The 18176-nt window shown below is 44.9% G+C and overlaps 1 protein-coding gene across 2 annotated transcripts in view; it reads right to left on the reverse strand.

Moving 5' to 3' along the window:
• Positions 1-17867, reverse strand: part of snx7 (sorting nexin 7) — a 78210-nt gene extending 60343 nt beyond the window's left edge. For both annotated transcript variants that reach the window (XM_059648041.1, XM_059648040.1), the window contains exon 1: positions 17701-17867. In XM_059648041.1, the coding sequence (XP_059504024.1) occupies positions 17701-17820 (120 nt within the window). In that variant the 5' untranslated portion in view covers positions 17821-17867. The remainder of the gene's footprint in view (positions 1-17700) is intronic.
• Positions 17868-18176: the final 309 nt, after the last annotated feature.

Below are 18176 nucleotides of genomic sequence, written 5' to 3' on the forward strand. Positions count from 1 at the left end.
GGGATTATGTTCAGCATGAACTGATTGGATCAAAGGGTCTGTTTCCATGCAGTATGACTCTATAAAATCGCCCAGAGATGTGGTACCATGCGCAGTTCTCAGGTTCTTGAGCTTGCCCTCTGACAGATAGAATCTCTTACTTCACCACTCAATTTATGCAGCCTTCAGGATAGTTCAATACCAGGCACATTCCATAAGGGTTTCCTGGACATAATCAAAGGCTCAATTCCAGAACTTCCTTACCTAAGTTCACAGCAGTTAGGGTATGGGTTCCCTAAAGACTCCTTTTGTCTGATCTCCTACAATAAACTGCACCAAACAGCCCACTTCAAGCCCACAGACTCCTGCAGCCACCTAGAATACACCTCCTCCGCCCACCCTCCTGCAAAAATTCCATCCCCTATTCCCAATTCCTCCGCCTCCGTCACATCTGCGCCCAGGATGAGGCATTCCACTCCCGCACATCCCAGATGTCCAAGTTCTTCAAGGACCGCAACTCTCCCCCCCCAGTGGTCGAGAACGCCCTTGACCGCGTCTCCCGCAACATATCCCTCACACCCCGCCCCCGCCACAACCATCCAAAGAGGATCCCCCTCGTTCTCATATACCACACCAACCTCCGGACACAACGTATCATCCTCCGACACTTCCGCCATCCACAATCCGACCCCACCACCCAAGACATTTTTCCATCCCCACCCTTGTCTGCCTTCCGGAGAGACCACTCTCTCTGCGACTCCCTTGTCCGCTCCACACTCACCTCCAACCGCACCACGCCCGGCACCTTCCCCTGCAACCGTAGGAAGTGCTACACTTGCCCCCACACCTCCTCCCTCAGCCCTATCCCAGGCCCCAAGATGACCCTCCACATCAAGCAGATGTTCACCTGCACATCTGCCAATGTAGTATATTGTATCCATTGTACCCAGTGTGGCTTCCTCTACATTGGGGAAACGAAGCGGAGGCTTGGGGACAGCTTTGCAGAACACCTCCGCTCGGTTCGCAACAAACAACTGCACCTCCCAGTCGCGAACCATTTCAACTCCCCCTCCCATTCCTCAGACGACATGTCCATCATGGGCCTCCTGCAGTGCCACAATGATGCCACCCGAAGGTTGCCAGAACAGCAACTCATATTCCGCTTGGGAACCCTGCGGCCCAATGGTATCAATGTGGACTTCACAAGCTTCAAAACCTCCCCTTCCCCCACTGCATCCCAAAACCAGCCCAGTTCTTTCCCTCCCCCCACTGCATCCCAAAACCAGTCCAACCTGTCTCTGCCTCCCTAACCTGTTCTTCCTCTCACCCATCCCTTCCTCCCACCTCAAGCCACGCCTCAATTTCCTACCTACCACCTCATTCCACCTCCTTGACCTGTCCATCTTCCCTGGGCTGACCTATCCCCTCCCTACCTCCTCACCTATACTCTCCTCTCTACCTATCTTGTTTTCTCTCCATCTTCGTCCCGCCTCCCCCCCCCCCCTATTTATTCCAGTTCCCCCTCCCCATCCCCCTCTCTGATGAAGGGTCTAGGCCCAAAACGTCAGCTTTTGTGCCCCCGAGGTGCTGCTTGGCCTGCTGTGTTCATCCAGCTCCACACTTTATTGTCTTGGATTCTCCAGCATCTGCAGTTCCCATTATCATTGCACTAAACAGCCTGCTTGGTTCTAGCAAAATGAACAACTTGTAGTAGAACTTTTCAATTTTGTCCCTGCTCTTAGACAGGCTTCAGAGTTAGAGCACAAGAACAAGGAACAGAAGTTGGCAATTTAGCCCCTCAAGGCTGCACCACCAGTCTTCTAAACTCCAAAAGAGAGGAGGCCTAAAGTGCTCAATCTTTCTTCATAACACAAACCTATTGTCTCTGCAATCAATCTAGTGAACCTCATCTGAACTGCCTCCAAAGCCACTACGTTTGTGCTCAGATAAGAGAACCAAAATTGAATGCAATACTCCAGAATGCGGGCTCATTAATGCCTTGTAGGGGTGCAGCAAAATATCCCTACGTTTATACTTTATCCTTTAGCAATAAATACCAAAATTCTACTTGCCTTCCTTATTAACTGCTGAATCTACATACTAGTTTTCTATGACTCACACATGAGGATAGCCAGATCCCTATGCATTGAAGAGCTCTGAAATTTCAATCCAATCGGATAATAACTTGCCCTTCTATTCATCTGATCAAAACGGATAACCTCGCACTTAACCAAATTAAACTTCATCCACAGGTAGTTCTACCATATACCATTAGTTGCATTCTTGCATAAGCTTGCACTATAGGGAAATCACTACATCTGTACAGCAGAAAAATTGCATTATCCAAACAGCATCTACTTTACCAATCATGTTATCGTCAATTCACGTTAATGAAACATGCATTATAAAGAACTACCTGTAAATGTGGGCCTATTCATCTAACCTATTTATATCTATTTGTAAATTCTTTACTTCTTCATTGCAATTTATCTTCCCACCTATTTTAGTATCATCTGAAAATCTAGCTGTAGTGCCTTCTCCTCCTGCATGCAAATCATTTATACGGATTGTGGCGGAAATCTGTAGCACCTAACTAATTACATCTTAGAACCAGAAAAAGACCCATTTATTTCAACTCTTTTTTTTCTTTTGATTGCCAATTCTCCATCCAAGCTAACAAATTTGATCTTTCTTGTGTTTTAACCTCTTGTGCAGCACTTTGTCAAATGCCTTCTAGAGATCTGGATACACTCTACCTACAGGACCTCCATTCTCCAGCTCACTTGTGACATCTTCAAAGAACTCTGGTAAATTAGTAAAACATGATTTACCTTTCATAAAATGATGTTGACTTTGGCTTTATATCCTTATTGCAATTACAGCACGTTGTAAATATGCCTTCTCTGTTCTTCAAAGAAGCTGCAGCTTGTGTGTCTCTGGGCACACTAAGTTCTTTAGCTTAACGTGTATCCTTTCGGTACCGCTCCTGGCTCAATGGTTGCTAAGTCACCAACCAGTATTTATTATCCAAGAAAAGTACAATCGATCCACAAGAAGAAAATAAAAATAAATAGAAGCAAAAGGCCATAAGACACATTGTGTCTGCTCCACCTTCAACATCACAAGTGATGTTGGGCTTTAATTATGCTTCCCTCCTGCTTCCACATCTCATTCGGTGACACGTTAAAAATTTAGAACACTATCCCAAACCACTAAACAATAATTAAAGGAAACCTTGGCCCAAAGCTTCTTATCTCCAGATCAGGGATGGAAACACATTGGGAGAGATGAAATCTGGGCCCCGCAGAAATCCTGAAGAACAGATTCACAAGGGGTCCCCAACTCAGGGGTATGTCTCATGAAAGCTGACACTTGCAAACTTGATCCCATATATGGTTGTAATTTTAATTTTATGACATACAAATATTTCATTTTATGAACAGCTGCCTCCCATTGTTCTGCAATGTATTTTGACTTGCATGCGAATAAACGTATGAATGGAATTCGGAACAGAACCATTCATTCACAACTCAGGGACTGATTGTACATGAAAACAATCCAGGAAGTTTAAACTGCCAATGAGCTGACACCATGTTGCCTAGGACCTTCCACAAATATCTTTGACCCCTACCTTAGAATAAAGACTTGGGCCAGACAAGTAAAACTCACCTGCATACATATGAGAAATGTAAGGCTGTTTAATAGCATAATTCATTGGTTGTCCAGAGTAACTCAACTAGTTTCATAACCAATTAACAACCCACTCTAAAACACAACCTATCCCAACCACCCAAGTGTAGCCACTGTCTCCTCCAACAGATCTCTTCACAACGCATGAGAAATGAAAGCTCATTTAAAACAAAGATTCTTAAAAAACGATTATAGTTCAAAATTAAATTTTAAAATTCACTTACTGTATTGTTTCCAACTCAAAACACCATCACATTAAATATAACATAGCTAATCTCAGCTGTAAGAACAATTTAGAATCCAACAACTGTTTCCGAGAAACAAGAAATAGAATGGAAAAAGAAGTTATAGGACTCCTCGTAACAATCATTATCCAGTGACTCTGATCAATAACATGTGAAACACTTTAGTTTTAGGCAACGTTTTAAACAGAAGAGAGGGAGGTGGGAAGATGGACGTTTAATGAAGAAATTAGATTGACTGGCAAATCAGAAATTAAAGGGAGGGCTGAAAGTGAGGTGAAGAGGTGTACAAAATACCAGAATTGGAGAAAGAGGGGCTATGGTAGAAAAAGGTGCACAGATTTGAGCACAGAGAAGATTGCAGGAGTGAAGGAGGAAAACACTTGAAAGCCATTTAATTCACCTGTTTAGTTCAGGAAAGGAAATCTGCTGTTCCTTTCTGGTCTGGTCTTCATGCAACACTAGACTCATTGCAGTATGGTAGCTTCTTAACTGCCCTCTGCAATGGCCAAGCAAGCCACTCATTGTACAGATTCTATGAGTCAATGTAGGAAGAAGTCATTCAACCCATCATCTAGTCTGCGCTGACCCACCCCCAACCCCCTAAAAGAGAATCACAACCAGATCCAGCCCCCTACTATTTATCCATAATTACCATAACTAATCCGTCTAGCTGGCACATCCCAAAGCCCTACTGACAATTTCACATGGCTTATATATCTAACCTGAACACCTTTGGACTGTGCGCTCCAGTCTCTTCCCAATGCAAAACCCACTCAGACACACAGGGACAATGTGCAAACTTTACTCAATCACCCAAGCTGAAACCAAACCCAGGTCCCTGGCACTGTGAGGCAGCAGTGCCAACCACTGAGCCACCATGCCGTACTCAGCTCAAGTGCAATGGGGGAGGGGCAACAAATGCAGACGTTGCCAACAATGCCTATTTGCCACGAAAGAATAAGGAATAAAGAAACCATGAAGGCTGTTGAGAACTGCTTAAAAAAAATGAAGTTCCTAAATCTATGTGAAGAGGTTTCAAAGTTATTGAAAGTAAATTACCATGGCAGAGAGAGAGTACTGTTAAAGACTTTCCAGTCTTATCTGCAAAAACAGATGATTAATACAACATTTATTCATCCTGCAGACAATCATCTGGATAACAGACTTAACATACAAAAGCTTATTTTTACTACAAAGAGATAACGGTCCTAACAGCTCAGCAGAATTGCATTGAATTTGACTAAGGATCATTAGCATGAATGACAAATAATTGGAATGGCAGAACTTGTACTTTTTGTTGTTGCTGTCCCATCATACAATGTCAGTGAACCGGATTGAAAATAATGATTTGGCAGCTTAAACTGCTTTGAACTGAGCTGTTCCACGTTTGCTTTACCAGAAGGAAAAAGATCTAGAGAAAACTCAGACAGAGCAGTCAGGACAGGTTCACTGCCTTCCAACCCTGCTGAGACACCAGCAACTGCTGCTGAGAAAAACTAAAAATCCTCCTTGACCGAACACAACCTGTCCATCTTCTCTCCCTCCTATCCGCCCCTCCTACCTCACTGACCAATCCCCACCACTCCCTACCTGCATTCACCTATTACCATTCCACCTACCTTCCGTAGACCCACCCCCTCCCTCTATTTATTTCTGAGCTCCATTCCCCCTCTCCATTTCTGAGGAAGGGTCCCAACCCAAAACATCAACTTTCCTGCTCCACTGAAGCTGCCTGGCCTGCTGTACTCCTCCAGCTCCACACTTATCTCTTAATCCAGGTTCTGCTTGATCCCATCCATTCAGGCTGCTTCTATTGTTCCAACTTAGAGGAAAAAAATGGCCTCTCAAGCTGTTTGTTTGTGGTTTTGGTAGACCGCTTGGCATCTCTGCTTTAAAACCTCTTTGGAATAAAAAGGACAAAATAACCTCTTAAAGCTACTGGATCATCACACCAGTGCCATCAACACAATGCTATTACCTCTTCTTTAGAAGAAATTGCGGTGCAGTAAGTTGTTCATTCAGTTCTATGCATTCTTTTCAACTGCAGTCTAACTTTAATGGAAGGGACACATTCTAATTTTCATTATTGGTTGTCTACAGTAGCCAAACATAAAATGAGATCATCTACCTCTTTGAATCTTTCACTATTTACTCCTCTTGACAGCTTCTAATGGCTTCACACCTCCCTACACCATCCATACTATTTGAAATGGAAGCCTGATTGCGTCTAACTCATCCACGCTGACTAGATATCGTAAACAAACCTAGTCCCATTTGCCAGCATTTGGCTCAAATTTCTCCAAACCCTTCCTATTCACATTCCCTACCTGTTGTAATTGTACCAGCCTCCATCCCTTCCTCTAGCAGCTCATTCCATACAGGCACCACTTTCTGCATGAAAATGTTGTCCCTTGGGTCCCTTTTTAATCTTTCCCCTCATCTTAAACCTATGCCCTCTAGTTTTGGACCCTCCACCTCAGGGGAAAAAACCCTGTCTATTCACTTTATAAACCTCTAAAACGTCACCCTTCAGCCTCTGATGCTACAGGAAAAACAGCTGACTCTATTCAGCCTCTCCATATAGCTCAAAACCTCCAAAACTGCAACATCCTTGTAAATCTTTTCTGAACCCTTTCAAGTTTCACAACATCCTTCTTATAGGAGGGAGACCAGAATTGCATGCAGTATTCCAACAGTGGCCTAACCAATGTCCTGTGCAGCCACAACATGATCTCCCAACTCCTATACTCAATGCCCTGACCAATAGGCAAGCATATCAAACACCTCTTTCTCTATCCTATCTACTTGAGACTCCACTTTCAAGGAACTGAGCCTGCACTCCAAGGTGTCCTTGCTCACCTTGTTCAGCAATCCTCACCATGACCCTGCCATCAAGAATATAAATCCCGACCTGATGTGCCTTTCCGAAATGTAGGACCTCGCATTCACCTACATTAAACTCCATTTGCTATGCCTCAGCCCATTGGCCCGTCTGGCCAAGATCCTGTTATACTCGGAGATAAACTTCTTCGCTGTCCTCCACACTTCCAATTTTGGTGTGATCTGCAAAGTTTCTAGCCATATTTTCTATGTTCACATCAAAAAACATTCGCATAAATGACAAAAAGCACTGGACCCAGCATCAACACTTGGGCACACCGCTGATTACAGGCCTCCAGTCTGTAAAGTAACCTTCTACCACCACTGTCTTCTACCTTCATGCCAGTTCTGTATCCAAATAGCTAGTTCTTCCTCTTTTCCATGTGATCTGACCTTGCTCACTCATCTATCATGACAGACCTTGAATGCCTGACTGAAGTCCATATGGATCAGGTCCAGTGCTCTGTCCTCATCATTCCTCTTTGATGATGAACATTTCATGGTGAAAGAGCAAATTGAGTGGGCTGGCTTGAAGACAGGGCTACAATCAAAGGTCAGTTATATTTGCCACAGTTTAACCATATGGCTTTTCACTTCTGTTACTACACCCTGTTAAACAGACTTTCTTCCTCGATCTCCAATTGTGTATTAATATTCAAATGTTTGAACAGAATTTACAAATATTTTTGTACATTTTTCATTCCAGTCCCATAAACTTTTATTCCAGGTTCCTTACGACAAGGTTCAGAGGACTCACTTCTGAATGCTCAGGTTGAAGAAGACTAGCAGATAGAAAACAATTGGGAAAAAAAGGAAACAGATTGGCGTTTGAATTGTCATTGACAGAGGGAAAGTATTTGCAGTGGAGGTAAAAGAACAATGGTATGATGGTGGTGATGAACATTTTGAGAATACAGAAGTTCCAAAAATACTGGTGGTGTCGATTTCAGAAGGTGGTTAGAGAATTTTGAGCAGTACAGCAAAATATAAAAGTAAAATGTCAAAGGAGGAGTGTAGACATTTTCTAAAATATCTTACAAAGGCAGCAGCATTAAAAAAATTAAAAGGATTATGAAAAAAGAGCAGGATTCTGGATCCCTTTCAGACTGCCAGGAAGAAAAATTACTGAACTGCCTCCTCCTGTGCTTTTTTTTTTAAAAACTAAAGAAAAGCAGCCTGAACTTGACTAGAAAATACAGTAATTGCAAATTAGCACTACATTTAAAATATAACACTAGAAAGGAAAAAAAAGAAACACCAGGAACATTACTTAAAAGAGATAGAGTTATACTTTAAAAGAAAGTACATCAATGTGAATTACAGATGAACTATACTTAGAAAGTTAAACAATAGGAGAAACACTGGAAAATAAAATAAGCATCAGGAAGCTGAATAAGATAAAGTAACAAACTGCCGAGTGCTAGGATTCATATCCGTGCCAGCGGGGCACATTCCACTCCAGACTGGGCTTAGTATTGAAAATTTTGGAGAAAGCAGAGCAGCATGAGGACAATCAGAAGCAGAGTCTATTGTTCAGGCTCTTCTGAAAGTCTCAAGGAGGATTAAAATTGAAACTAGAATTACAGAGTGGAGGAAGGCAAAGGAAACTGTGCAAAATACAGAATCAACATATATACTGTAAAGAAAAACAACTGAACCAAATGAAGAACCTTAAAGTTGCACAGAAAAAACAGCTAGAAGAAACTGAAGCACAGACTTAACGGACCAAGGGTCAGAAGTGTTGCAGCAGATCTGAGAAGTGGGTGGCATGTTCAGAAGAAATGTTTCTCTTGACTTATGTTCATGCTGTTGTTTCTTGTTCTCTTACTGTACCTTCTGGATCACATGAATGATAGTAAAATGTGGGGTACGCAGGGTAGTTGATCAAAGTAGTATAATAGGTCGGCACAACATTGTGGGCCAAAGGGCCTGTACTGTGCTGTACCGTTCTGGTAAATGTTCTTCTGTCAGATTGGCTGAGTATCATCTTTGTCACTTGTACATCAGAAGGTCACACGTTCAATCCATACTCCAGAACATGAACAATTCATTTAGCTTAACACTTCAGTGCAACTGGAGAATTCTGCAACATTGTTTTAACATCTTATCCAGGCAATACCAAACTACTTGTTCAAGTACATTTCAAAGGCACTTTATAACAGATAAGTCTCTCTCACTGCAAAGATAAATATTTAAAAGTCAACACTACTTACTTTTAACAAAACTGCCAGTCATTTAAGGTTCCACAAATAACAATGAAATACTATACACAAACTGACTAATTTGCTTTAATAACAACTGGTAGCCGTTCATTCAGTTGCTAAGAAACACTTTGGAAGGCCTGGATGATATAAAATATGCTGTATATCTTCTGCATTACCACGTTATCTACTGTGGATGCGTTATAAAAACTTCTCCCATTAAGTAAAAAACCTTCAATACTCAAGAAGTGCACAATTTAAAAAATAGCAATCTGCTTAATTGGCATTCCATCCACCACCGTATATATACACTTCTTCCATGGACAGCACCAGCAGCAGTGTACATTAATTCACCAAGGCTCCTCCAACTCTCCCTTCCAAATCTTTAGCCTTTATCTTCCAGAAAAGGGGACAGTGGCAAACACACCACTTGTTTCTTTCAGCACTTACAAGTACATTGCTGTTCTTTCGCTGTTTCTGGGTCAAAGTCATGGGGCTCCCTCCCTAGCAACATTTAGGATGTTTCTACACCAGGTAGATTGTAGCAAGGCAGCGACTCACCAGCACATTTTAAAGGGTACAGAGGGAAAAAAATGGCAAGTGATGTTCACATACCACAAATAAAACAATCATAGAATCATTAAAGTGCAGGAAGAACGAATTCAGCATATCATTACTACATTGGCTTTCTGATCATTTTAACTTATTCCTGCTTATGCATTTTCCCCATGACTGTGCACAATGGATGATTATTTAAACAGAAATAATGTTGTCTTCAAAGCTTCAATTGAACCTGCTTTCAATGTAATTCCAGACAGTGAATTCTACAACCTAATTATTCAGTATGGGCAAAGAATTTTTTTTTCCTCTCACCTCGCATTTGCTTCTTTTCCAAAATACTTCTAAGCTGAGTCCTCTGGTTCTCTATTAATTTACAATTGGGAATAGGTTCTCCCCATGCATTTTGTGCAGAGCCCTCACAGCTTTCTCCTCCCCATGGGGAAAAAAAAGTCCTAATTTCTCCAATCTTTCCTTATAACTGAAGTTTCTCATCCTTGGAACCATTCACATGAACTGCACTGTCTCCAATGTATTCACATCTTTCCTATTAGTGCAGCACCCAGAATTGTACACAATATTTCAGCTGAAATCTATCTAAAATTTTATCCAAGTTCGTCTTCCCTGTTCTTGAACTCTGCGAGCCTGTTTACACAGAGCGTAGAACACAACGCTTTATTAATAATTTTCTCTCCCCATATTGCCACCTTTATTGATTCTCTATTCTACAGTAGTCACTCTACTCCTACACACCGTTTCGAATAGGGCCTTTAACTAATGCACCTACTCCACATTCTTTGTACCAAAGTGTATCTTCTCACATTTCTCCAAATTGAACATCATTTACCACCTATCCAACCACTCCACCAACTTGTCAATGTCTTTTTACAATTCTATACTGACCTCTTCTCAATTTACAAAGCTCCTAAGTTTTGAGTCATTTAAGAACATTGAAATCATCCCCCACACATCAAGATCAAGACAATTTATAGATCAGGAAAATGAGTCCCAATACTCAGCTGTGGGAAACTCTACTGAAAACCCTCCTTTCAGTCTGAAAATGCCTCTTTAACCCCATTACTGTTTTGTATCCCTCAGCAAATTTTGAATCCATATTGCTACTCTCCATTTTATTCCATGAGCTATTTTACAAGTCTGTCATCTGGAATCGTATCAAACGTGTTCTGCAAGTGCACATACACCACATCAACAGTCTTCCCCTCATATTACTTTTACCTTAACAAATCTACGTTGTCTGTTCCAAATCAATCAATATTTTTCACCAGTTAGTATTCATTCCATCGGAATGAATAGTTCCTCAAGGGTTCCCCACCCAAGTAAAATTAACCAGTCTGTAGGTGCTGGGCCAATTTTACAACCTTTTATGAAAAAGAGTGGAATGTTTACAATTCTTCAATCCTCCAACACAACTTTATTTCTATGGATGTGACGCATAAAAGTAATAGTGAAAGTAGAATCACCATTGTCCTACCGAACCATAGGACTTTTCTCTTAGAAAGACAGACAACTGGTGATGATTTAACCTGAGCATCACCAAATCTCAGACAAAGGGAGAGATTGAGAAGAAGTGCGCTTTGTAGTAATGAGGAAGAGTCATCAAGCCCAAAACATTAACCCTGATTTCTATTCACAGACGCTGTCAGGCCTGCTCAGCTTTTCCTGCAATTTTTGTTTTTGTTTTTGATTTACAACATCCGCAATTCTTTCTGTTTTTGCTTTGAAATCCCAGCCATAGTTGGAATTAAACCCACACTTTTGGTTTCACACTGCATCACAAACCAGCCATAAAATTAACTGAGTTAACTGATCCCCTATACAAAAGGGTATAAGTCAAACAGCAGCTCATCAGATTTCCTTTCTTAAAAAAAAACTTCCGTTATACAGATTAAAATTTAAAAGAATAGACCACAAGTCTTTAAATACTGTTATCACTTAAACATACTACTGGTAACGTTCACAAGTACAAGGTGGTCTCACTAAATGCTGGATCATTTTAAGGCCTCATCTTTTTTGCATTTAGTTATACCACTAAGATTAAAAAACATCCCTGCCTATTTGTGTCACTAAAGAATTTACAGCAAATCAATTGCAAATATTCATTTGAAGTAATGTATTTTGTGTGACAATGTTATGATGTTTCAAAACTAACGTTTCAGTATTTTCTTTCAATTTTAACAGCATTAACTTGAAGTCACTTACAGAATATGTTTTTAAATCAGAATGACATTAAAGTATTGATAAATCACACATTACTACCTGCATGTTTCCACCAAGAGAGGATTGCATGGACAATGGAGGGAGCATGCAGATAGTATTATTCCCATTCCATGCTGACAAAATAAGTCATTTTGTTAAATAATTTTTGCCTCTGTTTATTTTCACCTTCTTTATGTATCACAAACTACAAATAAGTTTGAAGGTAAAATATGATTTGGCATTTTCTGAAAAATCTTAGTTTCATTCTTCAGAACTGAAAGCCCAAGTTTCCTATAAATAAAAGACAACGCTACTGACTCCATTTATTTCTCCATAAAATTGAAATCAAACCAGACATTCAAGCCTCTGACCTTAGTCATCATCAAGGCACTAACTTCTGGTTCCATCACATCACTTACTTTATCCATAGCTGGAAACTATCACTGTATCTTCATTAGCTATAGAATTGAATATTCCAACGCTCTCCAGGCTGGTCTCCTGTCTTTGTTTAAACGTGAACTCTTCCAAACTTTGCTGTCCATACTTACATCAAGTTCCAATTATGTTTCAACTGCTGCTCCCTGACCTAGATTAATTTCTGATCAGTCAAGAACTCAGTTTAAAATGCTTAACCTTATTTTCAAACCTATCTACATCTATGACCTCCCATCTCAAACCTCCTCCAATATCTATATATTCCTCCAATTCTGATCTCCTACACGTCCCATATTTTCATTGCTCTACCACTGGTGAGTATAACTTCAGTTTGAATCACTCCAAGCTCTGGAATACCCTCCTGAAACCACAACTTTTCTCTCCTCCTTTAAAATATTAATTTAACACCTGTCATTCCCAATATCCCATTCCCCCCACAGTGGTCGAGAACGCCCTTGACCGCGCCTCCCGCATTTCCCACAACACATCCCTCACACCCCGCCCACGCCACAACCGCCCAAAGAGGATCCCCCTCGTTCTCACACACCACCCCACCAACCTCCGGATACAACGCATCATCCTCCGACAGTTCCGCCATCTACAATCCGACCCCACCACCCAAGACATTTTTCCATCCCCACCCTTGTCTGCTTTCCGGAGAGACCACTCTCTCCGTGACTCCCTTATTCGCTCCACACTGCCCTCCAACCCCACCACACCCGGCACATTCCCCTGCAACCACAGGAAGTGCTACAGTTGCCCCTACACCTCCTCCCTCACCCCTATCCCAGGCCCCTAGATGACTTTCCATATTAGCAGAGGTTCACCTGCACATCTGCCAATGTGGTATACTGTATCCATTGTACCCAGTGTGGCTTCCTCTACATTGGGGTAACCAAGCGGAGGCTTGGGGACAGCTTTGCAAAACACCTCCGCTCGGTTCGCAATAAACAACTGTACCTCCCAGTCACGACCCATTTCAACTCCCCCTCCCATTCTTTAGGTGACATGTCCATCATGGGCCTCCTGCAGTGCCACAATGATGCCACCCGAAGGTTGCAGGAACTGCAACTCATATTCCGCTTGGGAACCCCGCAGCCCAATAGTATCAATGTGGACTTCACCAGCTTCAAAATCTCCCCTTCCCCCACTGCATCCTAAAACCAGCCCAGTTCGTCCCATCGCCCCACTGCATCACACAACCAGCCCAGCTCTTCCCCTCCACCCACTGCATCCCAAAACCAGTCCAGCCTGTCTCTGCCTCCCTAACCTGTTCTTCCTCTCACCCATCCCTTCTTCCCACCCCAAGCCGCACCTCCATTTCCTACTTACTAACCTCATCACAACCTCCTTGACTTGTCCGTCTTCCACGGACTGACACATCCCCTCCCTACCTCCCGACCTATACTCTCCTCTCCACCTATCTTCTTTTCTCTCCATCTTCGGTCCACCTCCCCCTCTCTCCCTATTTATTCCTCACCCCATGCCCCTCTCTGATGAAGGGTCTAGGCCCAAAACGTCAGCTTTCGTGCTCCTGAGATGCTGCTTGGCTTGCTGTGTTCATCCAGCTTCACATTTTATTATCCCATACAGCTCAGTCATCTTTGCTAATGCCCCTATAATGAGCCTCAGATGCAAATTACAATGCATTATTGACAAAATATTGATTTTATTTTTAAACAGATTTAAGTCAACCAGCTTTTGTGCAATTATAATGTAGCTGCAGTATCAATTCCAGCCAGGAGCCACTTCAGTTAAAGGGTACAGCTTAAACCCACAATTCTTTCAGTATGCCAACTTGTTGTGCAGAATTTCTAATGCACTGGTGGCACAATTTAACAGTTTTAGTAAAGCGACATTGTGATCTAGAATTTTGTGGATAGTCCGAACTAATAAGATCACTTCCAGGTAGGTTTAAAAGGATCCACTCAAGTACTTTTGAATCCACATTTGAAATTGGCACAACACTATAATTCCACATCAGGCAAGTGTGAAGCACATTGCTCCACATCATTTCTGGAGGAGTTGATTTGTGCCTTGATTCCAGTACGACATCAGAATTACTGTTAAATGAAAACTGAAACCAATCTTACGTTTTAACAGAAATTTACCACCTCATAAAATGCAGACGTATGGCAATGTCAGACCTCAACTTAGTAGACCAATACAAAAATGTAACAGTCCAAAACAAAAATACAGTACAGCAAATTTGTTACAGTTCGAAAACTACTCTAAAGCGTGATCCGACTTGATCTTCACCATCCCCCCAGACCTCCCACTGACTGAGGACGAACGGTCAGTCCTGAGCAAGGGGCTCACCTTTGTCCCCCTACAACCACACATCAACGAATACCAGTCACGGTCGGACACAGAGCAGTTTTTCCGCCGTCTTCGCCTGCATGCCTACTTCTTCAACCGGGAACCCAACCCTCCTTCCACTGACCCCTTCACCCGCTTCCAACACAAGTCCTCCTCCTGGACACCACCCCCAGGCCTCCTACCCTCCCTCGACCTCTTCATCTCCAACTGCCGTCGAGACATTAACTGCCTCAACCTCTCCACCCCTCTCACCCACTCCAACCTCTCCCCCGCAGAACGGGCAGCCCTCCGCTCCAACCCCAACCTCACCATCAAACCCGCAGACAAGGGTGGCGCAGTGGTAGTATGGCGTACTGACCTCTACATCGCCGAGGCCAGACGCCAACTCTCCGACACCACCTCCTACCGCCTCCTCGATCATGACCCCACACCCGAGCACCAAACCATCATCTCCAACACCATTCATGACCTCATCACCTCAGGGGACCTCCCACCCACAGCCTCCAACCTCATTGTTCCCCAACCCCGCACGGCCCGTTTCTATCTCCTTCCCAAAATCCACAAACCTGCCTGCCCTGGTCGACCCATCGTCTCAGCCTGCTCCTGCCCCACCGAACTCATCTCCACCTATCTGGACTCCATTTTCTCCCCTTTGGTCCAGGAACTCCCCACCTATGTCCGTGACACCATCCACGCCCTCCACCTCCTCCAGGACTTCCAATTCCCTGGCCCCCAACACCTCATATTCACCATGGACGTCCAGTCCCTGTACACCTGCATTCCGCATGGAGATGGCCTCAAGGCCCTCCGCTTCTTCCTGTCCCGCAGGCCCGACCAGGCCCCCTCCACCGACACTCTCATCCGCCTAGCGGAACTCGTCCTCACACTCAACAACTTCTCTTTTGACTCCTCCCACTTCCTACAGACTAAGGGGGTGGCCATGGGCACCCGCATGGGCCCCAGCTATGCCTGCCTCTTTGTAGGTCACGTGGAACAGTCCATCTTCCGCACCTACACAGGCCCCAAACCCCACCTCTTCCTCCGGTACATTGATGACTGTATCGGCGCCGCCTCTTGCTCCCCAGAGGAGCTCGAACAGTTCATCCACTTCACCAACACCTTCCACCCCAACCTTCAGTTCACCTGGGCCATCTCCAGCACATCCCTCACCTTCCTGGACCTCTCAGTCTCCATCTCAGGCAACCAGCTTGTAACTGATGTCCATTTCAAGCCCACCGACTCCCACAGCTACCTAGAATACACCTCCTCCCACCCACCCTCCTGCAAAAATTCCATCCCCTATTCCCAATTCCTCCGCCTCCGCCGCATCTGCTCCCACGATAAGACATTCCACTCCCGCACATCCCAGATGTCCAAGTTCTTTAAGGACCGCAACTTCCCCCCCACGGTGATTGAGAACGCCCTTGACCGCGTCTCCCGCATTTCCCGCGACACATCCCTCACACCCCGCCCCCGCCACAACCGCCCCAAGAGGATCCCCCTCGTTCTCACACACCACCCTACCAACCTCCGGATACAACGCATTATCCTCCGACACTTCCGCCATTTACAATCCGACCCCACCACCCAAGACATTTTTCCATCCCCACCCCTGTCTGCTTTCCGGAGAGACCACTCTCTCCGTGACTCCCTTGTTCGCTCCACACTGCCCTCCAACCCCACCACACCCGGCACCTTCCCCTGCAACCGCAGGAAATGCTACACTTGTCCCCACACCTCCTCCCTCACCCCCATCCCAGGCCCCAAGATGACATTCCACATTAAGCAGAGGTTCACCTGCACATCTGCCAATTTGGTATACTGCATCCACTGTACCCGGTGCAGCTTTCTCTACATTGGGGAAACCAAGCGGAGGCTTGGGGACCGCTTTGCAGAACACCTCCGCTCAGTTCGCAACAAACAACTGCACCTCCCAGTCGCAAACCATTTCCACTCCCCCTCCCATTCTCTTGATGACATGTCCATCATGGGCCTCCTGCACTGCCACAATGATGCCACCCGAAGGTTGCAGGAACAGCAACTCATATTCCGCCTGGGAACCCTGCAGCCATATGGTATCAATGTGGACTTCACCAGTTTCAAAATCTCCCCTTCCCCCACTGCATCCCTAAACCAGCCCAGTTCATCCCCTCCCCCCACTGCACCACACAACCAGCCCAGCTCTTCCCCCCCACCCACTGCATCCCAAAACCAGTCCAACCTGTCTCTGCCTCCCTAACCGGTTCTTCCTCTCACCCATCCCTTCCTCCCACCCCAAGCCGCACCCCCAGCCACCTACTAACCTCATCCCACCTCCTTGACCTGTCCGTCTTCCCTGGACTGACCTATCCCCTCCCTACCTCCCCACCCACACCTTCTCCACCTATCTTCTTTACTCTCCATCTTCGGTCCGCCTCCCCCTCTCTCCCTATTTATTCCAGTTCCCTCCCCCCATCCCCCTCTCTGATGAAGGGTCTCGGCCCGAAACGTCAGCTTTTGTGCTCCTGAGATGCTGCTTGGCCTGCTGTGTTCATCCAGCCTCACATTTTATTATCTCGAGATTGAGTAGATTACTTTGTACATGCCTAGGCACATATGTAAAACAGTTTATCTAGGCAAAATGGCTTTTTTAAAAAAAAGGCTCAATTTATCTAGTTCTCAAAACTAAAAGCACTTCAAAGGAGTGGGAACTTTCCCCTCTCCCTCATAATCCAAAGTCAGACAACCGGGGGGTGTGCAGTCTGGACTTGAATTCACTCACGGCATAGGTGTTTGCTAAGCATTGACATCAAGTCTCTCCCTGCGACTGCAGCAGAAAACTCCCAATCCCCAATTTTCATGGAATGCGGCAGTTAAACAACAAACTGTGCTGATTGTTTTATTGCGTTTGCAGAAATAAAACAATAAAGAATGGCTCCGCCTGGGAAGGAAGAGACAGATACAGTGGAGAGTCGAGAGTGTGTGTGTAAACAAAAATCACTGCTTTAAAAAGGGCCGCAAGTCAATTCTCTCTTGGAAGAGTTTCCACATTCACATCGCAGCAGATCCTTGGCGGCGGCACAAGCCCCAGTGTACAGGCTGCGGTGGGTCGGCGGTACCGACGCCTACACTAAACTTTAATTGGGGAGTTGGAGAGGGCTCCGGTACTGGGCGGGGGGAGGGGCAGAGAAACTAACCTTACTGAACACCTCCAAGTCATCGTCCTCGTCATCCTCAAAACCCAGCACGTCCTTAGACAGCGGGTGAGGAGCGGCCGCTTTCGAAGTTTTACCGCCGGCCAAAGGCGTACTTTCCATCGCCCTCAGTTCAACAGCCGCTGATGTGTCAGCCCGACCTACGCCCCGCCCCCTCACCCGCCCTGCCGCTCGGCCCCGCCCCCTCATGGGCCGGTTCGGCTACGCACTGACCCCGCCCTTTCACCCAAGACGCCTCACCCACGGGGCAAGACATGGGCTGACCCCGCCCTTTGACTCCCCGCGGACTGACCCCGCCCCCTCACCTCCTGCGGTCCTCCTCCCTTCCCCCCCAACCTCACAGCCAAGACCCAGACCTGTGCCTGACCCCCTTCTCAGACTCAGTTATGCTAATACCGGATAACGAAGTGTGAAGCTGGATGAACACAGCATCTTAGGAGCTGCTTGGCCTGCTGTGT

This window comes from Stegostoma tigrinum, chromosome 8, assembly GCF_030684315.1.
Source record: "Stegostoma tigrinum isolate sSteTig4 chromosome 8, sSteTig4.hap1, whole genome shotgun sequence".
NCBI classification, from domain to species: Eukaryota; Metazoa; Chordata; class Chondrichthyes; order Orectolobiformes; family Stegostomatidae; genus Stegostoma; species Stegostoma tigrinum.